Source organism: Rhipicephalus sanguineus, chromosome 1 (assembly GCF_013339695.2).
Source record: "Rhipicephalus sanguineus isolate Rsan-2018 chromosome 1, BIME_Rsan_1.4, whole genome shotgun sequence".
In the NCBI taxonomy this organism is placed as follows: domain Eukaryota; kingdom Metazoa; phylum Arthropoda; class Arachnida; order Ixodida; family Ixodidae; genus Rhipicephalus; species Rhipicephalus sanguineus.
The window spans coordinates 212,479,928-212,499,661 of record NC_051176.1 but is presented as its reverse complement, the minus strand read 5'-3'; the positions used below and the strand labels follow the sequence as shown (position 1 = coordinate 212,499,661).

General features: G+C 45.5%; 2 protein-coding genes across 2 annotated transcripts in view; one reads left to right on the top strand and one right to left on the bottom strand.

Moving 5' to 3' along the window:
* The window catches only part of LOC119406972 (small nuclear ribonucleoprotein-associated protein B), a 373,302-nt gene that overhangs the window by 15,614 nt on the left and 337,954 nt on the right, over nt 1-19,734 (bottom strand). Inside the window, exons 2-4 of the mRNA XM_037673794.2 lie at nt 10,647-10,693; nt 10,212-10,478; nt 9,214-9,319 (exon numbers count right to left, since the gene is read on the bottom strand). Coding sequence (XP_037529722.1) covers nt 9,214-9,319; nt 10,212-10,478; nt 10,647-10,649 — 376 coding nt within the window. The 5' untranslated portion in view covers nt 10,650-10,693. The remainder of the gene's footprint in view (nt 1-9,213; nt 9,320-10,211; nt 10,479-10,646; nt 10,694-19,734) is intronic.
* On the top strand, nt 10,962-17,515 carry LOC119406982 (peptide deformylase, mitochondrial). Its single transcript, XM_037673805.2, has 4 exons — nt 10,962-11,195; nt 13,033-13,203; nt 13,297-13,417; nt 17,257-17,515. Exons 1-4 carry the CDS (start codon nt 11,016-11,018, stop codon nt 17,436-17,438), a joined length of 654 nt encoding a protein of 217 aa, XP_037529733.1. The 5' UTR covers nt 10,962-11,015; the 3' UTR covers nt 17,439-17,515.

Here is a 19,734-nt window from a genome sequence, read left to right as displayed (position 1 = left end):
TAGGCGACCGGCCCCGGTTTGGGCCAGTGTACTGCCGGCGGTGCGATGACATGTAGCGGCCGGGCGACGGTGAGCGGGAAGGTCGTCGCACCGCCGGCAGTACACTGGCCCAAACCGGGGCCGGTCGCCTAGCCCATATCCGGAAAACTAAGGGCAGCAACCGGTGGAGGTGCGGTTGCTGAACGACGAAATCCTGAAGATCCTCCGCCGTCGACGACGACACAGCGACGAAGTTCCGAGCCCCCGCCGCATGCCGAACGACGTCGACGTCCTGAAGACGAAACTTTGCGACCGGAAGCAGACCTGACGACGCAACGCGGAAGCAGCGGTGCAAACCGACGTAGCCGTGACCCGACACCGCGACGTAACCGCAACGCAAGTCGGCGGACTAGCGACCTCGACGTTCTGATCGACGGCCACAACGTCACCGCTCTCGTCGATACTGGAGCCGACTATTCCGTCATCAATGGGCCGTTCGCAGCAAAGTTGAAGAAAGTTAGGACTGCTTGGGAAGGCCCCGAGATCCGGACCGCTGGAGGCCATCTAATAACGCCGATTGGTGTCTGCACGGCGAGAGTCACTATGAACAACCGGATTTATCCTGCGAGCTTTGTAATCCTACAAAACTGCTCCAGGGATGTGATACTTGGAATGGACTTCCTAAGTGACCACGGCGCCGTCATCGACTTAAGAACCAGGTCGATAACCCTATCGTCGGAGAAAGCGACACCGCTGGATACGAACCCATGTCAACATGCCCTGAACGTGCTCGAGGATCAAGTCACCATTCCTCCTAGATCCAGCATCATAATTCCCGTCGGCACCGAAACGGCTGAATGCATCGAAGGTGTCATCGAGAGCGATCGGGGTTTGCTGCTAGACCGTGACATTTGCGTCGCAAGAGGCATTGCTCGGCTGTATGAAGGGAAAGGAAGCGTGATGCTAACGAATTTCAGCCAAGAATACAGACACCTGAGCAGGGGCACGACGATTGCGTTCATCGAAGAAATCTTGGCTGTCAGCGATGCGTTTGCCTTTTCAGATTCTGACGAAGCTACAACGACAACCGCAATGCCTGAGCCATCCTTCGACGTAAACCCAAGCCTTCCCGCGCGCCAACACCAACAGCTCCGATGCCTTCTGAAGAAATATAAGGACTGTTTCTCGTCGTCATCACGGGTCCGGCAAACGCCCCTTGCTATACACCGTATCATAACGGAAGAAAATGCTCGACCACTCCGTCAGAGTCCCTACCGGGTTTCGATGCGAGAAAGGGACGCCGTTAAGAAGCAAGTCGACGAAATGCTACGCGATGACATCATCAAGCCGTCCAAGAGTCCGTGGGCGTCTCCCGTAGTGTTAGTGAGGAAGAAGGATGGAACCCTACGTTTCTGTGTCGATTATCGTCGCCTGAACAAAATCACGAAGAAGGACGTGTACCCTCTTCCACGGATAGACGACACCCTGGATCGACTCCACAACGCGAAGTACTTTTCGTCGATGGACCTGAAGACCGGCTACTGGCAAATCGAAGTCGACGAGAGAGACCGAGAAAAGACGGCCTTTATAACACCAGACGGCCTCTTCGAGTTCAAGGTCATGCCCTTCGGTCTTTGTTCGGCACCTGCGACATTCCAACGTGTTATGGACACAGTGCTGGCTGGCTTGAAGTGGCAGACGTGCCTCGTGTACTTGGACGACGTCGTCGTGTTTGCCTCAAGCTTCGACGAACACCTCCGGCGCCTTGAAGCTGTACTTGAAGTAATCAAGACCTCCGGCCTCACTTTGAAGCCTGAAAAGTGCCGCTTCGCGTACGAGGAGCTCTTGTTTTTGGGTCACGTTATCAGCAGGGATGGTGTTCGTCCAGACCCGCGGAAAACAGCTGCCATCGCTGCCTTCCCGCCACCCAGCGACACCAAGTCCGTGCGCCGTTTTCTCGGCTTGTGCGCCTACTACAGGCGCTTCGTCAAGGAATTTTCACGAATCGCCGAGCCGCTAACTCACCTCACGAAGACCGACGTGCCATTCAAGGGGGGACATGGGTCCTGAAATTTTTTTTAAAATTCTTTGTCGATTGAGATGAAACTTGCGGAGTTTATGCATATTTGTGTGCAGATTTCAAATATGCAATTATTTTTCTAGTATAACATGTAGTTTTTAAAATATCAGACATTTCATATGCTTTTTGGGAGCCCCAGTTTGCCTAAACTGAGAGAGTTACAAGGTAATTAAGCACATCAGAATGACCTGCAATGAGTACAGAGTGCAAGAAAACAAGAATGGATGTCCTAAACCTATTTGAACAAAAGTTATGGCACGATGAACATTCCAAATTAGTTTACTCCAAGCTGGGATTTCAGCCACAAATATTCAACATGCCACAATTTTTGTTCAAATGGCCTTAGAACATCCATTCTTGTTTTCTTGCACTCTGTACTCATTCCAGGTCATTCTAATGTGCCTAATTACTTTGTAACTCTCTCAGTTTGGGCATACTGGGGCTCCCAAAATGGCACATGGAATTAAAAAACTACACATTGTATTAGGAAACAAATTGCATATTTGAAATCAGCACACAAATATACATAAACTCAGCGAGTTTGATTTAAATTGGTAAAGAATTGTAAGAAAAGTTTTCAGGCGCAGTGTCCCCCCTCAAGTGGGAAACTGCGCAAATCGAAGCATTTGAAGAACTGAAACGACGCCTTCAGATGCCTCCGATACTAGTGCATTTCGATGATTACGCCGATACGGAAATCCACACCGACGCAAGCAGCGTAGGACTCGGCGCAGTCCTTGTGCAGAAGACTGCCGGGCAGGAAAGGGTCATCAGTTATGCTAGCCGGTCGCTATCAAAGGCAGAAACGAACTATTCCACAACGGAAAAGGAGTGCCTAGCGATCATCTGGGCTACATCCAAGTTTCGCCCCTACCTCTACGGCAGGCCCTTCAAAGTTGTGAGCGACCACCATGCATTGTGTTGGCTAGCTAACTTGAAGGACCCTTCAGGTCGGCTCGCACGGTGGAGCCTACGACTTCAAGAATTCGACATTACCGTCGTTTACAAATCTGGAAAGAAACACTCCGACGCCGACTGCTTGTCTCGTGCTCCCGTCGACCCACCACCGCCCGACGACCACGATGATGACAGCTTCTTGGGAGCCATAAGTACCGATGACTTAGCCGAACAACAGCGAGCCGACCCGGAGCTGAAGAGTCTAGTTGAATACCTGGAGGGCAGGACCATCGTTGTCCCAAAAGTATTCAGGCGAGGGTTGGCATCATTTTCCTTGAAAAACAACGTCCTCGTAAAGAAGAACTTCTCTCCTGCCCGAGCCAGCTACCTTGTCGTTATACCTTCAGGACTGCGACCAGAAATCCTGCATGCCCTGCACGACGACCCGACGGCTGGACACCTCGGACTTTCCCGCACGCTCGCACGAGTACAGGAAAAGTACTACTGGCCGCGCCTTGCCGCCGACGTCACTCGCTACGTAAGGACGTGCCGAGACTGTCAGCGACGAAAGACACCGTCCACAAGACCAGCAGGCTTCCTTCAGCCGATTGAGCCTCCTCGGCGACCATTCCAGCAGATCGGGATGGACCTCCTGGGGCCGTTCTCAACGTCGACTTGTGGAAATAAATGGATCGTCGTGGCCACCGACTACCTCACCCGCTACGCCGAAAGAAAAGCCCTGCCCAAAGGCAGTGCCGCTGAGGTAGCCAAGTTCTTCGTTGAGAGCATCGTCCTTCGACACGGCGCCCCAGAGGTTCTCATCACCGACAGAGGTACAGCGTTTACGGCTGACCTAACTCAGGCGATCTTGGAATACAGCCACACAAGCCACCGCCGGACCACCGCGTACCACCCACAGACCAACGGCCTCACCGAGCATCTAAATAAGACCATCGCCGACATGTTGGCCATGTACGTCGACGTCGAACACAAGACGTGGGATGCCATCCTTCCGTACGTGACCTTCGCGTACAACATGGCCGTACAGGAAACGACGCAGACGACGCCATACAAGTTGGTCTATGGACGGAGCCCGGCAACGACGCTCGACGCCATGTTGCCAAACGTGACAGACGAGGAAAACATCGACGTGACCACCTACCTACAGCGTGCCGAAGAAGCACGACAGCTCGCCCGCCTGCGCATCAAGACCCAGCAGCACACCGACAGCCGTCGCTACAATCTTCGACGACGATTCGTAGAATACCAGCCCGGCGACCGTGTCTGGGTCTGGACGCCAATACGACGACGCGGACTGAGCGAGAAGCTTCTTCGACGATACTTCGGACCGTACAAGGTACTTCGACGTCTCGGCGCACTCGACTACGAGGTTGTGCATGTGGTGCGCCTTAAACCGTACTATGCTCGTTAACGCACCTGAGGACTCTAATGTTTGCTTTCTTTATTTGTTTTCTTTAGTATTGCGTGTATTCATGTTCTGTTTTTAAGCATCGGGACGATGCTTTTTTCAGAGGGGGGCATTGCCGCAAGTCTTTTATTTCATGCGTTGAAGCTTCACCCACAAAGACTGTGGGCAACGCGCTGCGCAAGCCTCGCCGTGATGTGTAGGAAGCTTCGCGATTGTTTTGGAACAATCCGTTAAGATTACGCGCCGCACGAGAATGTTCCAGCTTTGTCGAGAGATAACGCCGCCAACAGCGATATCGCTGGAAAGTTCGATAGCGCCTGTATAAAAGCCGACGCGCTTGACTGCTTGTCAGTTGATCGACGGTCGACGCCCCGTTCGCCGCTATTATTGTACAGCGTGTATTGCTGTAGTTTGACTATCAGTTTCCCGGCCACAAGTTCGGCCAAATAAACAGTTTCATCTCGGACGTGCTGACTGCTATCTTCGTCGACGTCACGACCCCGTGACAATATATATATATATATATATATATATATATATATATTCTTTTTTTGGAAATGGGAAGTTTTTTTGATTGTTGATTACATGGCTACTATTACACTTTTTTCTCACATCAGCAGCTTGTTCGACAGTGCCTTTTTTTCCCTCTTATTCTGCGTCAAGTGAAGAGTTCGCTGTTTAACCAACTCGTTAACCAAAAATTCAACTACATTCGTCATACAATTTTCGTCTGAAGGGAACACTTGAAAGTTAGAAAAAAAAAAACTGACTTTCGTATGCCGAGGGGGGAGGCATAAATAAAGGAGCTATGAACATATGCTAAAATATATAAGCTAACCTTACAAAGAATACCACACAAAAATTTTATTCACATAATCAGAGTGCCAAGAAAAAAAAGGCCACCAAAAAAGAAAAAAAAAAGAGCTAGGGTTCCTGGACCCTCCCACCTTAGGGTGATACCGGACATCACTCTGAACACAGTTAACAGCACATGCGGAACACAGTTAACAGTCCTTAACAGCACATGCATGATTCTGCAGTTTCTATGTCCAGTTCAGGGCTTCATGTTCTTCCGGAAAAAATGAACTGCCCCCACCAATGTTTAAAAAATTGCACATAATCAGCCACGCATCACTTGAACTACCCAAAGTTTCATGTATTTATTTGGAACACTTCAACACTTTATGATGTACCTGTCCTCGGCTCATGTTCCCGAAACATAAAATATATGTTAGTCGCAGTCATTGATCATATCTGTTATGAACAAATGACTCTACACTTTTTCTGTGTTGTGTGCCTTTCATAGTGGCTGAAACAAATATTAATGGCCTTTTCTCCCTTTGCATGTTTTGGGGCATCGTTCATAATTGCGTATGGGTACTCTTGGGCTACTAGAGTGGCGAAATTACATGGCTCCCTCCATTAGCATCTGGCAAACCTGAAACATGTTTCCTGGGTGTTTTTATATCTGTACACCATAGCACACACTTCCGTGCTATTCCCCAAGACCAGATATGGTGCCAAGCAGAAAACAACAGCGCAAACACCTCCCACCTGCAGAGGTCATACAGATGGAATGTCTTCACGCTGTGATTCAACAGCGAGCATTCACATCGCTTTGCCCTCCAGCAGTGTTGCCATCTTTTTTTTACACGTGGCGCTAAACAAAAGTCGGAAAGTCGCTAAATATTCGCTAGAGTTTTCGAAAATGTCGCTAAAATATCGCTAACATTCTAAAAGCTATAACTACATTATAGTTAAACACATTTCAAGTCAATTTGAAGTCCAACTGTGTTTAAGAGCCCTAAGATGAGAACTAGGATCTGTTATCAAAACTGTGACGACTATGATAGTTCTATAAAAAAAAAAAAAAGTTGTAGCCAACGCTGCATCGTTGAACGGGTTAAGTATGCTTTATTCGATCTACTCATGTTTTACGCGTTTGTCTGGTACTCGGTGGCCTGCCGTGCTAGCCGAATTAAATTCACTCGTTAATTTTCCTTCTGCTGTCCCGATGCATCGACAAAAGGACTCACGCTCCCTTTCTTTGCTCCCCTGCGCCCCCCCCCCAACCCCACCCACCCACTCACCACCTTCAACCCGCCGCCTCGTGACTCCGGATTGGAAAAAAAAAAGGAAGTCTTTATTCTCTGCTTCTTGTTGGGGGCCACGGCTCAGCGACACTGACACACGACACGGCTGCTAAAGGCCGGCACATTCCGTTCCCCCTTCATCCTTTCCGAGAGGGACACGCTCAGCTTGCAGAGCGACTTAGCGCCAACTGTATGACCCCAGCACCCCCGCTTTTGACTTTATAGCCCATCAGCGTGTGATGCCGTCTGGTGTATTTAGTGAAAAACAGGTTTCTTTTATTATTAGTTTAGGGCGGTAAGAGTTTACCACTTCGAAATGCCAAAATTATTTCAAAAAGCTCAAGACGCTAAATTTTCGCCAAAACTCAAAACATTCCGCCAAAAAAGTCGCTGGTCGCTAAATTAGTAAAGTCGGTCGCTAAATAGGGTACAAAGTCACTAAATCTAGCGACAAAATCGCTAAAATGGCAACACTGCCCTCCAGGCCCACGTGTGCCATCTGTGCTGCACTCCATGCTGGCAGTCACCAGCTTCGGTTTTAAACTGTCTTTCAATTTTGCATCCTAAATGTTCCAAGGCTTAAGCATAAGTACAGTCGACCACAATATAATACGGACCACTAGTGATGCAGAACTATCGATGGCACTATCGATACTATCGATAGCTGAGTCACTATCAAACTATCGATAGTAAAAAATACTATCGATAGCGCTATCGATAGTAAAAAATTCGATGGTACCATCGATAGTATAAAACCAACAGCACGACCTCATTGCAGAATAAATTTGGTTCCCCGCGCACGCGGTACATAGGGGAGCCAGAGGAGCAGGCTGAAGGGCAAGAAAGCTGACATACTTGTGTTCTTCACCTGAGTGCCTTGCTGACACATGATCTTAAAGTCAAACTATTCAGTTGTAGCGGAAAGGAAGGCGTTACATGTAGTGGAGCTGCACAGCTTCAAATTTATATTGCTCTTTATGATTTCAAAATAAAAAAAATATCATGAACTAAGTTTGTTAATTGTAAGGTGTAACTGGTTACTTTTGGATGTGAATTTATCGATTTACTGATGGACATATTCCGCCCTTTTCACTGCGGAAATAATATATTTCTTTTGCCAAGAATTGCTCATCAATTAAGCGAAGCTGATAGTAGGCTATCACGAATATTTTGGCAATATGGCCGACCCACAACAGCATCATTATTCCCACCACTATTGATAGTATTGTCACGTGGTTGTGATGGTGAAGAATGCTGCAACAAGACTGCGAAATATGGAGCTCTTTATTTTGGCGATCTTGTGACCAAAAAATGAAAACTCAAATTACAAGTGATACAGGCTGCGCACTGAGAAGGGCGAGAACAGTCATAGGGCGTCGAGTAATCTGATCATCGGTGGAAAGCGTCTTTTATACATCAGTCATCGAACCTTACAGCGTTATTGCTGGTGCTCGTGTAAGCTCTCGAATAAACTTGACTATTCGCGTCCGGCGCGTTAACAGAATGATCTCAAACAATCGTGAAGCTTCTCAAACATTACGGCACGGTCTGCATCAAACGTTGCTAACAGTCTTTATGGGTGAAACCAGAATACGTCAGAACAAAGCAATAAACACGCGTGGCAGTAATATCGCTAGTAATATTTACCATGGTAGTACCGAGTGCACTATCGATAGTTTGTCTACACTATCGATAGTTTCAAAAAAACTATCGATACTATTGATTGTCAATTTACCGATAGTTCTGCATCACTACGGACCACGCGAGCACCTGACGAACTTGCAGTCTGTGCCGTCTAGTGGCGAGTGGTCTGCTGTCAAGAGCTTTGCCCTGGTGATTGTGTGGCCAGAGCTATGCTCTCGACAGCAGATGGCTCGCCATTAGGTGGCGCAGACGGCAATTTTGCAGCTGCTCGCGTGGTCCGTATTTTTAGTGGCCGACTGTACACAACAAAAAGAACAGAAAGCAAAGAGCAATCAGATGAAACTAGAGTTACTGTATACGCTCTTTACAGGAGCAGAGCTGCGCATAGGTTCACCACCTTGTGCGTCGACGTATCCATGGCAAGCTAGGATGCCACTCCTGTTGCATGCAGAAGACGCGCGGATCAGTGGACGAGTGTGTTCACTGGGCCACTTGCATACTTGGCCGCAGACGGCGCAGCCGTTATGTTTCTACAAAAGGATAGTTTTGTGCATGTGACCAGAGTTTGTGAAAAGGAGTGCGGGCAGCACATCCACTGGCATGCCCCATCAGCTGTGATAACGTAGTCCTTACACTGCAAGAGGTGTACTTTTGAGCGCCACAGCTACGGAGGCCACACATTAATTTCATTGTGAACAAGACAGGCAAGTAATGTACACAAAGGTAGTATTAACAGGAACACACTGCAATATGAACTGAATGGAACGTTTAACTGGGACCGCGACGCATACCTGGTTCTCTGATTCAACAACCAGTACATCATTATTTAGTAAGTGTGCATTAGAATAACTTGAGACACCTTGTTGTAACTCATATCCAGGTGAATTTAGCACATTCTGCGAGGATGTAGCAGGATATGCAGAACCATGTAAACAGTCATTGTTATGCCTGAAATGCATAGTTCTTGTTCACATTGAGCACTTTTGTAGCAAAGCGAACAAACCAACAACAGGGGTGGAAAGCTTCTTTTAGCCATCTAACCATGCAGTTCATTGCAGTAGCATCCAAATGCCCAAGTGCTATTTCCATACCAGCAGGTGCAGCTCCAACAGGTGCAGCTGGAATGCCTCTTCCGGCAGCACGCCCAATGCCTGGTCCAGGGGCAGCACCAGGAATTGGCACACGCGGCAGCCCCTCCTGCATGAAAACAATCGCTGATGCCTACAATGCATTCACTCCCTACATACATGGAAGCCACCTTGCGGTGCCCCAGCCATTCAAAAAGTCTGTTCACTTCTCCTGCACTGTGCTATTCATTTCAGTGGTGTAGCAATGGCGTCCTCTGAACCACAATGTCCATTCCAAAATGTGCAGGGCTGGTTCACTATTTTCCGGCACCCTCTATGCTGACAGTGCCAGGTTGGTGCATACATGCGGGTACAACGCAGCAGCACAGCACACAACGCAGCATACTGACTTGGGCTCATTTGAACCACACTTAAGTACAGCTGCTGTATCTGACGGACAAAACATCTGGCCGGTACTGTGTCAGCACCTCACCATTTCTTAAGTGTCGCGTCGTGCCAGCACCACTGAACTCTACCTGCACAATTTCCAAAAACCGGTTCCTTGTGACACAGATAATTCAACCAGACCTAAAATCGCACGATAAATTACGCCTTTGCTAACAGCCAGCCCATTAAAAAAGCTGCCGGACATTTGTGCGCATAAGTGCACAGATGTGCAAGCCAAAGTTGGCTCCACGATAAAGCTTTTTATCTTTTTCTAGACCGACATTCCCTCCACATCACGATACCTCAGTGCATTATTCCAAGATATAAAACTCGCCAGTTTCTAATACGCGCCCACCACCGACAACAACGTGATTCTCTTTGAAATTAAAATTACAGCTCTGTCGGAGCCCTGTTTGCATTCGTGTGTTTAAAAAAAACAAAAAAAAACAATCATGACTCGAACTTAAGCTATTGTAGCGTGCGCACCGGAACGGAAGGTGTGTGTGCTAGGCTGGATTAATTTATGAACACGCTATGCGTCACCTTAGCTAAACACTCCCTTACACAAAACATACCTCTGGTGGCGGAGGTCCCTCGACGGTCAAAGACACAATATTCTCGCCGCGAAGCAACACAAGGCCCAGGACTCGTTTTTCTTCACGATCTCCATGTCGCGCTTGGCTTTTCCCCTTAACTTTGCGAAATTCTTCGCAGTCACCAAGGATGAGGTTCATATGTTTGTCGAACGCCTTGAATGTGCCAATGAAGATGCGGCTATCCTGAAGAATTACACGCATCCTGTAGTTGATGTGCTGTAGCATCTTGTTGTTCTTGCTGATCGTCTACAATGAATACAAACACATAACGGTGTTACCGACAGCATACGCAAAACTATTGGGCACTGCAGCCGGCTTTTTAATTAGCCGGCTGCATAGCCCATTAACCGAACAACAAAGAAATGAAGTTATCACCAAACTTCTAAAGCTTCAACAATAACAACTACCACTTACCATGTTGATAGCTTTTCGAGTTCTGTTACGATTACACAGATAAAAAATACACCGCTACTTCGACTGCGGCATCAACTCGACGCAAAACTAACGTTTCGTCCGCCACTTTTGTTTAGATACAGCGTTTGCAGCTTCGTTCTACTTTGGCGGCACCACGGCTAAACACGACGGGGGTTAACAAATCAGTTGCGTAAAATAGTAATCTAATAAAAAAAATTTCTTTTCTACATTTAAACTTTATTTTTTTGGACGACGAAAAAATGTAGGACATTATTATCTTAGCTGGTGCCTACTATCATCATCATTCTTTTTTTTTCGTCTGGTGTCTCACTTGTGTTTTAAACCAGCGCCGTTTGTCAGTCGCATAAAATGACATTTAAAAAAATCCTCGAGTCTTGTTCTCGACGCCTAAGAAAACTTAAGGACTATGGCGCAACCATTCATCCGTCTCCTCCGTATGAATTCATGTGTCAGGTTGGAGATCCTGTCCTGCGAAGCCGCGCAGAGGCAGTCGACCCGGCAAAGGTCACGAGCGATGAAATTCAAAAGGTAACTATTTGTCGGAATACTGTGTAAACCGTACCTCATTGTTATTTAAGGCGTCGCTACCGACTACGGCGCTGTAGAGTCACTGTATACAGTAACTCTACGGCGCTGTGAGATGGCACGTGCTCGGCGGCCGCCTCATGGAGGAAGATGGAATAAACAGCGATGTTGTCTAGGTGTGCCAAAATTTACAGCTAACAACGTTTTGTATCAAGAAGCTCGGATACCCACTCTCGCTTGCAGATTCCGTATTTTAACAGTCAAAACTTATTTAAAAATTTATGAATCCACTTTAAGAAGGCAGCAGTTCGTATTTTTGGGCGAACCCAGTGTTTTTTTTTTTTTTTTTGTGCAATGAGCATTGGTCCCGTGTATATAAGCCTCAAGTTCTGTTTGTTCAAATCCTACTAGATGCCTTAAATGTTAATATATTAGAATTCATTCCATCAGATAAGCCCATCGACAATGTGCAAATAGAACTCGATGACATCTTTCCAACGAATGCTAAACATTTGCCCTTAGCTTATTAGAAGAGCACCTGTCTCAATTAGGAATTAATGCTGTCATTGCAACAGATGCACCTATGAATGATGAGAAAGCAGGTGTGGGTATTTTTTCTCAGTCATTATCCTGGTCATATTCATTACGCCTCCCAGATTATACACCCATATTTGAAGCGGAGTTAACGGCTATTATTTTAGCTCTATGAAAACTTCCAGCAACTCATTCGACAGCTGTGATAGTGACTAATTCGTTATCCGTATGTTCGTCCCTCTCATCGTCGTCCTAATCAGCTGTACTAAATACATTTAAATAATTTAATCCCTGAAAACATTCGTCTAGTGCGACTGATATGGGCGCCAGGTCATCGTGGTATTTTTATAAATGAGATGGCTGGCTCACTGGCGCGAGCATCCCTTGATGGTCCGATTTTGTCAGTCATGCCTCTAACAGCTTATGTTACAGCGGCGAGGTTCAGGAAATTTTGTCTTCTTGAGGATTCGTTAAAGATTACAATACCGAATTCAGAATTTTTGCATTTACACTTCGCATGGGATAATAAATGGTGTCCAACGCGTAAATTGGAAGTCTCCATAACTAAATTAAGATGCCGTATACCACCGCTTAATTTCTACTTAAACAGGTCTGGTCTGGTGCTATCCCCTTTATGCTCTAACTGTAATGAACCTACTAAGATGTAGCCGTTTCAAAAATCAAAGGAAGAAGTGTTTTGAAATTTTATTTAAAAAATTAAGAATCCCACTTAGTACTCCTAATATTCTGTCCTTTGGGGCTGCTTCATTGGAATTTAGCGACAGGAACGTCTGCGGGGCCCTGTGCGAATTCTTCGGAGATACAAGGAGATTATCTTGCTAAGTCATTGATCAACTGTCTTCCCAAACCAAGCTTAAATTCAACATTTCATTATTAAACATTAATTTAACCTATGTAAGAATAATGTATTATGAATAATTTTTAAATGATCAAAAAAGTCCTATCAATTTTCTCTTTTTTCTTTTTAAATTTTTCTAAGTATGAAAAATTTCCCTATTTTATTATTTTTTTAAAGTCACGTTTCCTTTTACCCTGCATAGGCCTTAGTTTTTCATTTACAATAACCGCCGGCTTCTTGGCCAATCCCCCATTGTCGGTAAGAGCCAGTACAGAGGAACAAGCAAGCAAGTCTTCGCTAATGCTGTCATAGTTATTATTCACAATATAACACTCATTACTGTAAACATCAGAGGCAATGGATATTGCTAGTGGCACACAGTTGTTGTTTTGTATACACACTTATTTTCGGTTGTGCACCATTCCTCACGCTTTTCATTTGTTTCAGATAATTAATGTAATGCGGATTGTCATGAAGAACAGTTACTCTGCGGGCATATCAGCTCCTCAAGTAGGTTGTCCATTGAGGATTATAATGATGGAGTTTCCCATAAAATACATGAAGCTGGCCCAAGCAGAAGAAGCCAAGACACGCGTTTACCAGCCTTTTCCACTAAAGGTGTCTATTCATTGCTAAACTGCTTTCTTTATTCTTGCATTTAGACCTAACGTTTGCTCGTTTTATCTGCCTTCGCTGTTATTGTGTTTACAGGTGTTCGTCAATCCTGTGATGGAAGTTATTAACAGCCAGAGGCTCGTATTCCCCGAAGGCTGCGAGAGCATCCGAGGTTTCACTGCAGATGTGCCGAGATACTATGAAGTTAAGGTTTCAGGTAAACACATTGGCAGGTTGTAAAATCACCTAAATCTCCCAAGCCGTGCTGGGCATATATATATGAAAAAAGCATCGAGTAGGAGTGTACATTATGACTTTACCAGATCAAAGTCTTCCTAAAGTCCTTAAACTTGAGGTTGCCAGTTCAAAAAGACATGAGATGAAAAGGCATGACTGTCTAGGAGCTTTATGTATGTGGAATGCTAGAAGTATGTATCAAAAGAAGTGAGAAATGGTAAGAACCAATAATAATTTGTGTTCTCTGGATTAGTAAGCTGAACTAGAAGGCATGGGGCATATTAATTCTATTGCCTCCATGATTTTTTACTCATGCAGTGAAACAGTAAAAAGGAGTGGTGTAGCATTTACAGTAAGTAAGGCAGTACCCAAATTTAATGCCCAGTCAGTGATAGCTTCACTTGGCCCAGGAAAAAAAATGTCATTCAATAAACTATACCCTAACATAAATATATGCTCCACTTGAGAGGCTTATCAGGACGAAATCGAAGAATCCCACAGCCAGCTATAATATGTTGTATGGCAAACACCAAAAAAGGATGCGCTTTATGTCTGGTGATTTCAGCGCAAAAGTTGGTAATCAAGAAATGCCTGGTATTACAGTCCAACTTTGTTTGGGAAATTGGAATGAACCCAGCAAAATGTCGTAGTAAACTTTTTCTGTACCAACAAATTGCCTTTATATGTAACACTTTCTTTAAGCAGCACCAATGTCACCTATTCACCTGGACTTCCCCAGGTGGCCAGTATAAAAATAAGATTGCCTATACATACTGGCAGTCACATCAGAGTTTAAGAAAATGCGTGGTACTAGGGACCACATTGCCAAAGTGAGATGGTTGTTGGAAACTCATAACTAATGCCAGAAACATACTGTATTTTTGTACTATAAACAAAACATTTAATTAATTTGACCAGGTACGTCATGCTTAGGGAAATGGGTATTCCTGAACACTTCATAATTCTACTAAAAAAACTCTCACAAGCTATGAAAAGCACTTCTTGAGAAAAAATATTAGTAGCTTGGATTGTTCTTGGGTTAAAAAATGCTTAGGGCAAATGGATTTCAATTTTAACACTTTTAGAGTTTTGTAAACACATGAAAAATTACTTGCTCATATGTACCTTAATTTTATTTGTGCTTGATACATATTTTATGGTACTTGACTATTTTGTCTTAAGCTGTGAGCTCATGAAGAAAAGGTTATACTAAATGACAGATGCATAATGTACAAAAGAAGGAGAATTTAAGGGTTCATTTTCCATTGTTAGACACGACCTTAATGAGAACCAACAGACAATCACGCCAAAAAGTATAGGGGACGTTATTCGTAGTAATTATAACTGTGATTTTTTAATTTTGTATATGTAAATATACACAAACACATACAAACGCAAACATACATAAAGAGTGGTGGACCCCCCCCTCCCTCCTCCTCGTGCAGAAAAATTCTGGATACGCCCCTGGTTCCAATGGTACTTAAGAGAAGTCAGTGGACCTTTGGCACCAGAGGCCCTATGGTAGCTTCAAGGGGCACTGTTGAAAGCCATACATTGCATAAATACCACTCTATCATGGGGTGCCGCAACAAGCCTGGTTACCATCGAATCACTCAGGAAACCTCCTGCTCTATATGGGTTGTGAGGCTCGAGGCATGTATACACGAGAGTTGGAGTAAGCTTGCAGTGCTCACGCTGAAAAGTTTTTTCGAACGTGAAAAGGTAGTCTAGGCAAAATCCTAGAATGGTTTCTGGCGCAAGTGGCTGTCTTAATTGACTGTGCATGATAGCCTGAAAAAATCTCAGGAAGGGAGACGAGGTTCTGAAGTTCCCTTAAGTGCCCCCTCTCATAGTCGGTGCTGTTTAATGGGAGTACAAATTTAAGTGACAGTAACCTTGAGTAAACATGAGTGACTATTGGCAAGTGTGAATGAGTGCACTCACTGGAAGTAGACGTGAGCATGACTGGTTGTCGTTAAGTGTGATTTGAAGTGACTGTGCATGTGAGTGAGCATTGGGGAGTGTAAGTAGGCATGAGTAGAGATGTGAAAATATTTGTGGGTGAATGTGGCTGTCCGCTTTTCTGCCAGGCACTGTTGCCAGGCTAGTAGCCAATGCTCTGAGAAGCTTGTTTCATTTAGAACTTCATTCCAGCGACTCACTCAGAGTGAGATGGGGAGGCACAGCAATGTTCATTTACTTGTATCTTGCATCCTGACTGAACCTGCTGTGAAGGACGAGATAGAGACAACACCCGTTCCTGGGCCAAGCTGTTCTATTCTCTCTGACCTTCTTTCTCTACTTCCCTCTAGCTGCCCGCGCGCCAGAGCCTCGGTGCCGCTCTTCGTCATCACACTCGGCCATGACTGCGAGCGCGCGGAACAGTCGACAATGTCTCTGGTGGGCGGTGCTGGCTGCATCGCGGCGGTCGGTCCCGACCACGCTGCAAGTTGGCTGGGAGGCCTGCCTGAAGTGCCTCTGGTGGGCGACACTGGTCAAATCGCTGTGGTCGGTCCAAGCCACGCCTTGACATGGCTTGGGAACGAGCGTCAGCGCTCTTTGGCAGGCGAAAGTGATCTTGACGTCGTCGTCGAAGTTCTCGGCCATGGTGCGAAATTGACTGCGAATACGTTAGCGACGGCTCCGGCGGGCGGCCCTGGCTGACGTCGAATGGTGGCATGTTGTCCGGACGTTTAATCGGTCGCAGTCTCGGAAACAAGGCACTGGATGGTAGACCCGGAAAAGCCACTTGCTGCACCGAACGAGGCCGTCGGCCTTTTTTGCAGTGGGCCGAGGGGCGTCTGAGTGCCCTACTAGAGGTCTGCGGCATCATGGTGCCAAGTTTACGCGCTGACCTGCGACGTGGCTTGTGCTTTTGCAGCGTTGTCGCTGTGGAGCCCACTAACGTTCCCAAGTCAGCAATTCTTGAAGCCGCGCTGCGTGCAGGCGTAGAGTCCTCGAGAGAAGCCGTTCTAAGAGCCGGAGACTTGTGCTGCGCGGGCAGGTCTCCGAAGAAAATCTCAGAGTTGTGAGAGACCTTGGTGTCTTCTGAAAAGTCGTGTCTTATTAAGTTACAAACGCTCTCACTTTCGGCCAAGGAACGCGTCGCACGTATATCTGCTTCTGTCTGGTGAGAGGGGATGTTGGTGTGATTCCCAGGCAGGCATGTCTCAATAGGTAGTTGAATGTCCAGAACGACGCGGGCCGGTGCCTCCAAGTGCTCAGGTGATGGCGAGCATGGAGGCGGCTTTTCCGATAGATAGGGATGCGAAATGCTCTCGGCCATTGGCGGGGATGTTCTCGCGTCGGATAATGAAGCAGAGTGACAGCATGACGTCAGTCCGATGTTCGTGCTAGGCCAGGCTATGCAGCTGTCTGCCGGTGAGCTGCAGCGTGCAGTTGTAGCCTCAAGGTGTAGCACCTCGTGAGCTCCCTCCTCGGTAGACGTCGTGTTAGACTCGCTGGTGGCACATGGAATCCGGCCGAATGCGGCAATCAGGGCTGCACTCCATTCCGCCCAGGAGTGCTGCCTCACGCCTTCATACCTGTGCCACGCCGCGGCACCTTCCCGAAGGCGGTCTACCGCCATGGACCATTTCTGCGCCTCCGCCATTCAAAATTTACACAGTAGGACAGAAGGTGCTAGAATCAAAGGTAATCGAAAGGGGTTTCTCGTTCACTTTAAGACAAGACATTTTAGGTGGAATCAGAGTTTGGCAAGTTTACACAAAGTAATTGTTACAGATAGGTTACGCACTAACAGTACTACTAGTAGTGAAATATTGCTGTACTGGTTGGCTAACCTCGTTTTGTCCTTAGGTCTGAATGAACAAGGGGAGGCCCACGAATGGCAGGTGTATGGATGGCCAGCTAGAATCGTTCAGCATGAGATGGACCACCTTGAAGGCAACCTTTTTATTGATCTCATGGACTCACGGACGTTCCACTTCAACTACTGGCATCTAATCAAAAAGCTGCCTAAGTCAAGACTGAGACAGTGATGTTATGTGCTTTTAGGGCAACTTTTGAAAAATGTGATGAAGCATTTTTCCATTAAACAATGTTTATTTAAAAATAAGGCTCAATAAACAGAAATTCTAGTGATCTCAGTGCGCTAGAGTGTTGCTTGCCTGAGTATATTGATTGAGGCTCTTTAAAACTGGTGTAGTATTTCTTCTCATTGTTCCATTCTGTTAACATACGTGTCCCAAGTACCAACCTGAGCTCAAGAGAGAGAAAGAGAAGAGGAGCTAAGCTAAGTGTTGTGCCAATCAAGGTGGCTTAGCTAGGTTCACACGGCTGATGGAGCATTCATGTAAAATATATACAAGCTCTGGCCAAAAAGTTGAGGCAGCAAAGAAGTAAGAGAGGGTGTGGTAGCACTGCTCTCTCACTCTCTATTGAAAAGAAGACAGTTTACTCCTAGTACGGAGCTGAACTGCTGTATTACAGGGAAATGAAACCAACAAACAAATAAGCCAAGAAAAGCATAGGGCACATTATGTGTTGTTTTTAACTGTAGTGTAGTAGTAGTGACATAAATTGAAATAAGGTGAACATAAAAACACCCCTTTCGTCGTTGGAGCATGGACCCTCAATTCAAATTACGTGCACGAAACTCTACCAGTTGAGCTACAACGAAGGGCGCTTACTTATCTGCTTTGTTTGGTATTTCTGTACATTTAATCCGTGGGAGTGTTAGCCAGAGCCACTTGTAGGCAAGGCGGTGAGTGTGGAACACTTTTTTGTTGCCAGGTGGCATCATTCAGCCCGTGAACTTATTATGAGCTGGAAGCTGACCAATAAACCCTCGCATGCTACCCAAGTCATCAAGTCTGCAGTGATGAGGCCCTCGCTATGAAAAACCAAATTTTGTTTTTAACTGTGGTGTAGTAATTACAACACAAATTGAAATTAAAGTGGACAAAAAAACATCCCTTTCATTGGTAGGGCACAAACCCGGAACCTTCGAATTACAGTTCCAACGCTCAGAATTTCCTGCATGTATTTTTGTGCAACCCGTTTTGTAGCTTTTAATTTGATTAAATCAAGGTTAAAATGTATACAGCAAAGAAGCAGTATCAAATCTTTTCTGAAATTGGGCAAGAATGATTCAAAAATGCATTAAATGTTGCGAAAGCCCTATGTAAAGGATGCCCTAAAGAAGGAAGCAGATTCAAATGAGTGCTGCATTTCGGTAAGGCCATGAATTAACCAAAGGATGATGCAAGACAAGACCCCCCCCCCCCACTAAAGCAAACATGAAGACCAAACACATGTGCATTCCTTTGTGCTTAGTGAGCAATGAATGATTGTTAAAATATCAGAGGCACTTGCATCAGGAAATTCATCTGTTCAACTTATTTTGACTAAATACTTGGAAATTTTAAGCAGGATTGTTTCAATATAGTGCCAGAATTGCTTACTTTTGAGTGAAATTTGCAACAAAGGTAATGTTGCATTGATTGGAAAATTTGAGATGATGGCATTGAATTGTTGCCAAGGGTTGTGACCGGTAACAAAAGATGGATTTATGAATGCCATGTTGAGGTGTAGTCGCAGAGCAAGGAGTGGAAAAAGAAAGATGATCCAAGGCCAAGAAAAGCACCTAAGAACAAAGCAAAAATCAGTCATGCTGATAGTGCCTTTCGCTGTCTTGGAATTGTGCACTAAAAATTTGTACCTTTAGCTCAAACTGTCAATGCAGCTTCGTACAAGGAGGTCCTGAATTATCTGTATGATTGTATGGTATCAAATTTTTTATTGCGATTCATCCTGAGTGCTTTTGGTAGTGTGCGAGTTCTTAGCATAAAGTTCCATCTCTGTGCTGTAACAACCTCACTGCCCACTGTATTTATAACCCCCTGTAACTCTTCTTAGTTCCCCAATGTGGAAGCTGGTGCTACAGGGAGAGGATTACAGAAATGTGGCAACAGCTCAAAAGAAAGTGACATCACTGCTGAAGTGCTAAATAGACATGGACTTCCAACTGTGTGTCCTGCAATGGGAGAAAAGGTTTACCCAATTTATTGTGTTTAATGGGAGTATTTTGAAGGTGCATGACTAAATTGACACAAAATTGACACAAAGTTCACAAAATGAAGTTTTTTCGCTGTACTGCAAAAAACTTGGTGCCGACTTCATGTACCACCCCATCAAGGCTCACTGGTATGTAAAAACATGATTGCTACTGACAAGATGTGGAAAAAGAATTGGATAAAATGTTACACGAGTATCTCATATTTTCATTAACTTCATTATTATTTCAGGCTTTCATAAACTCCTTAACACGATGAT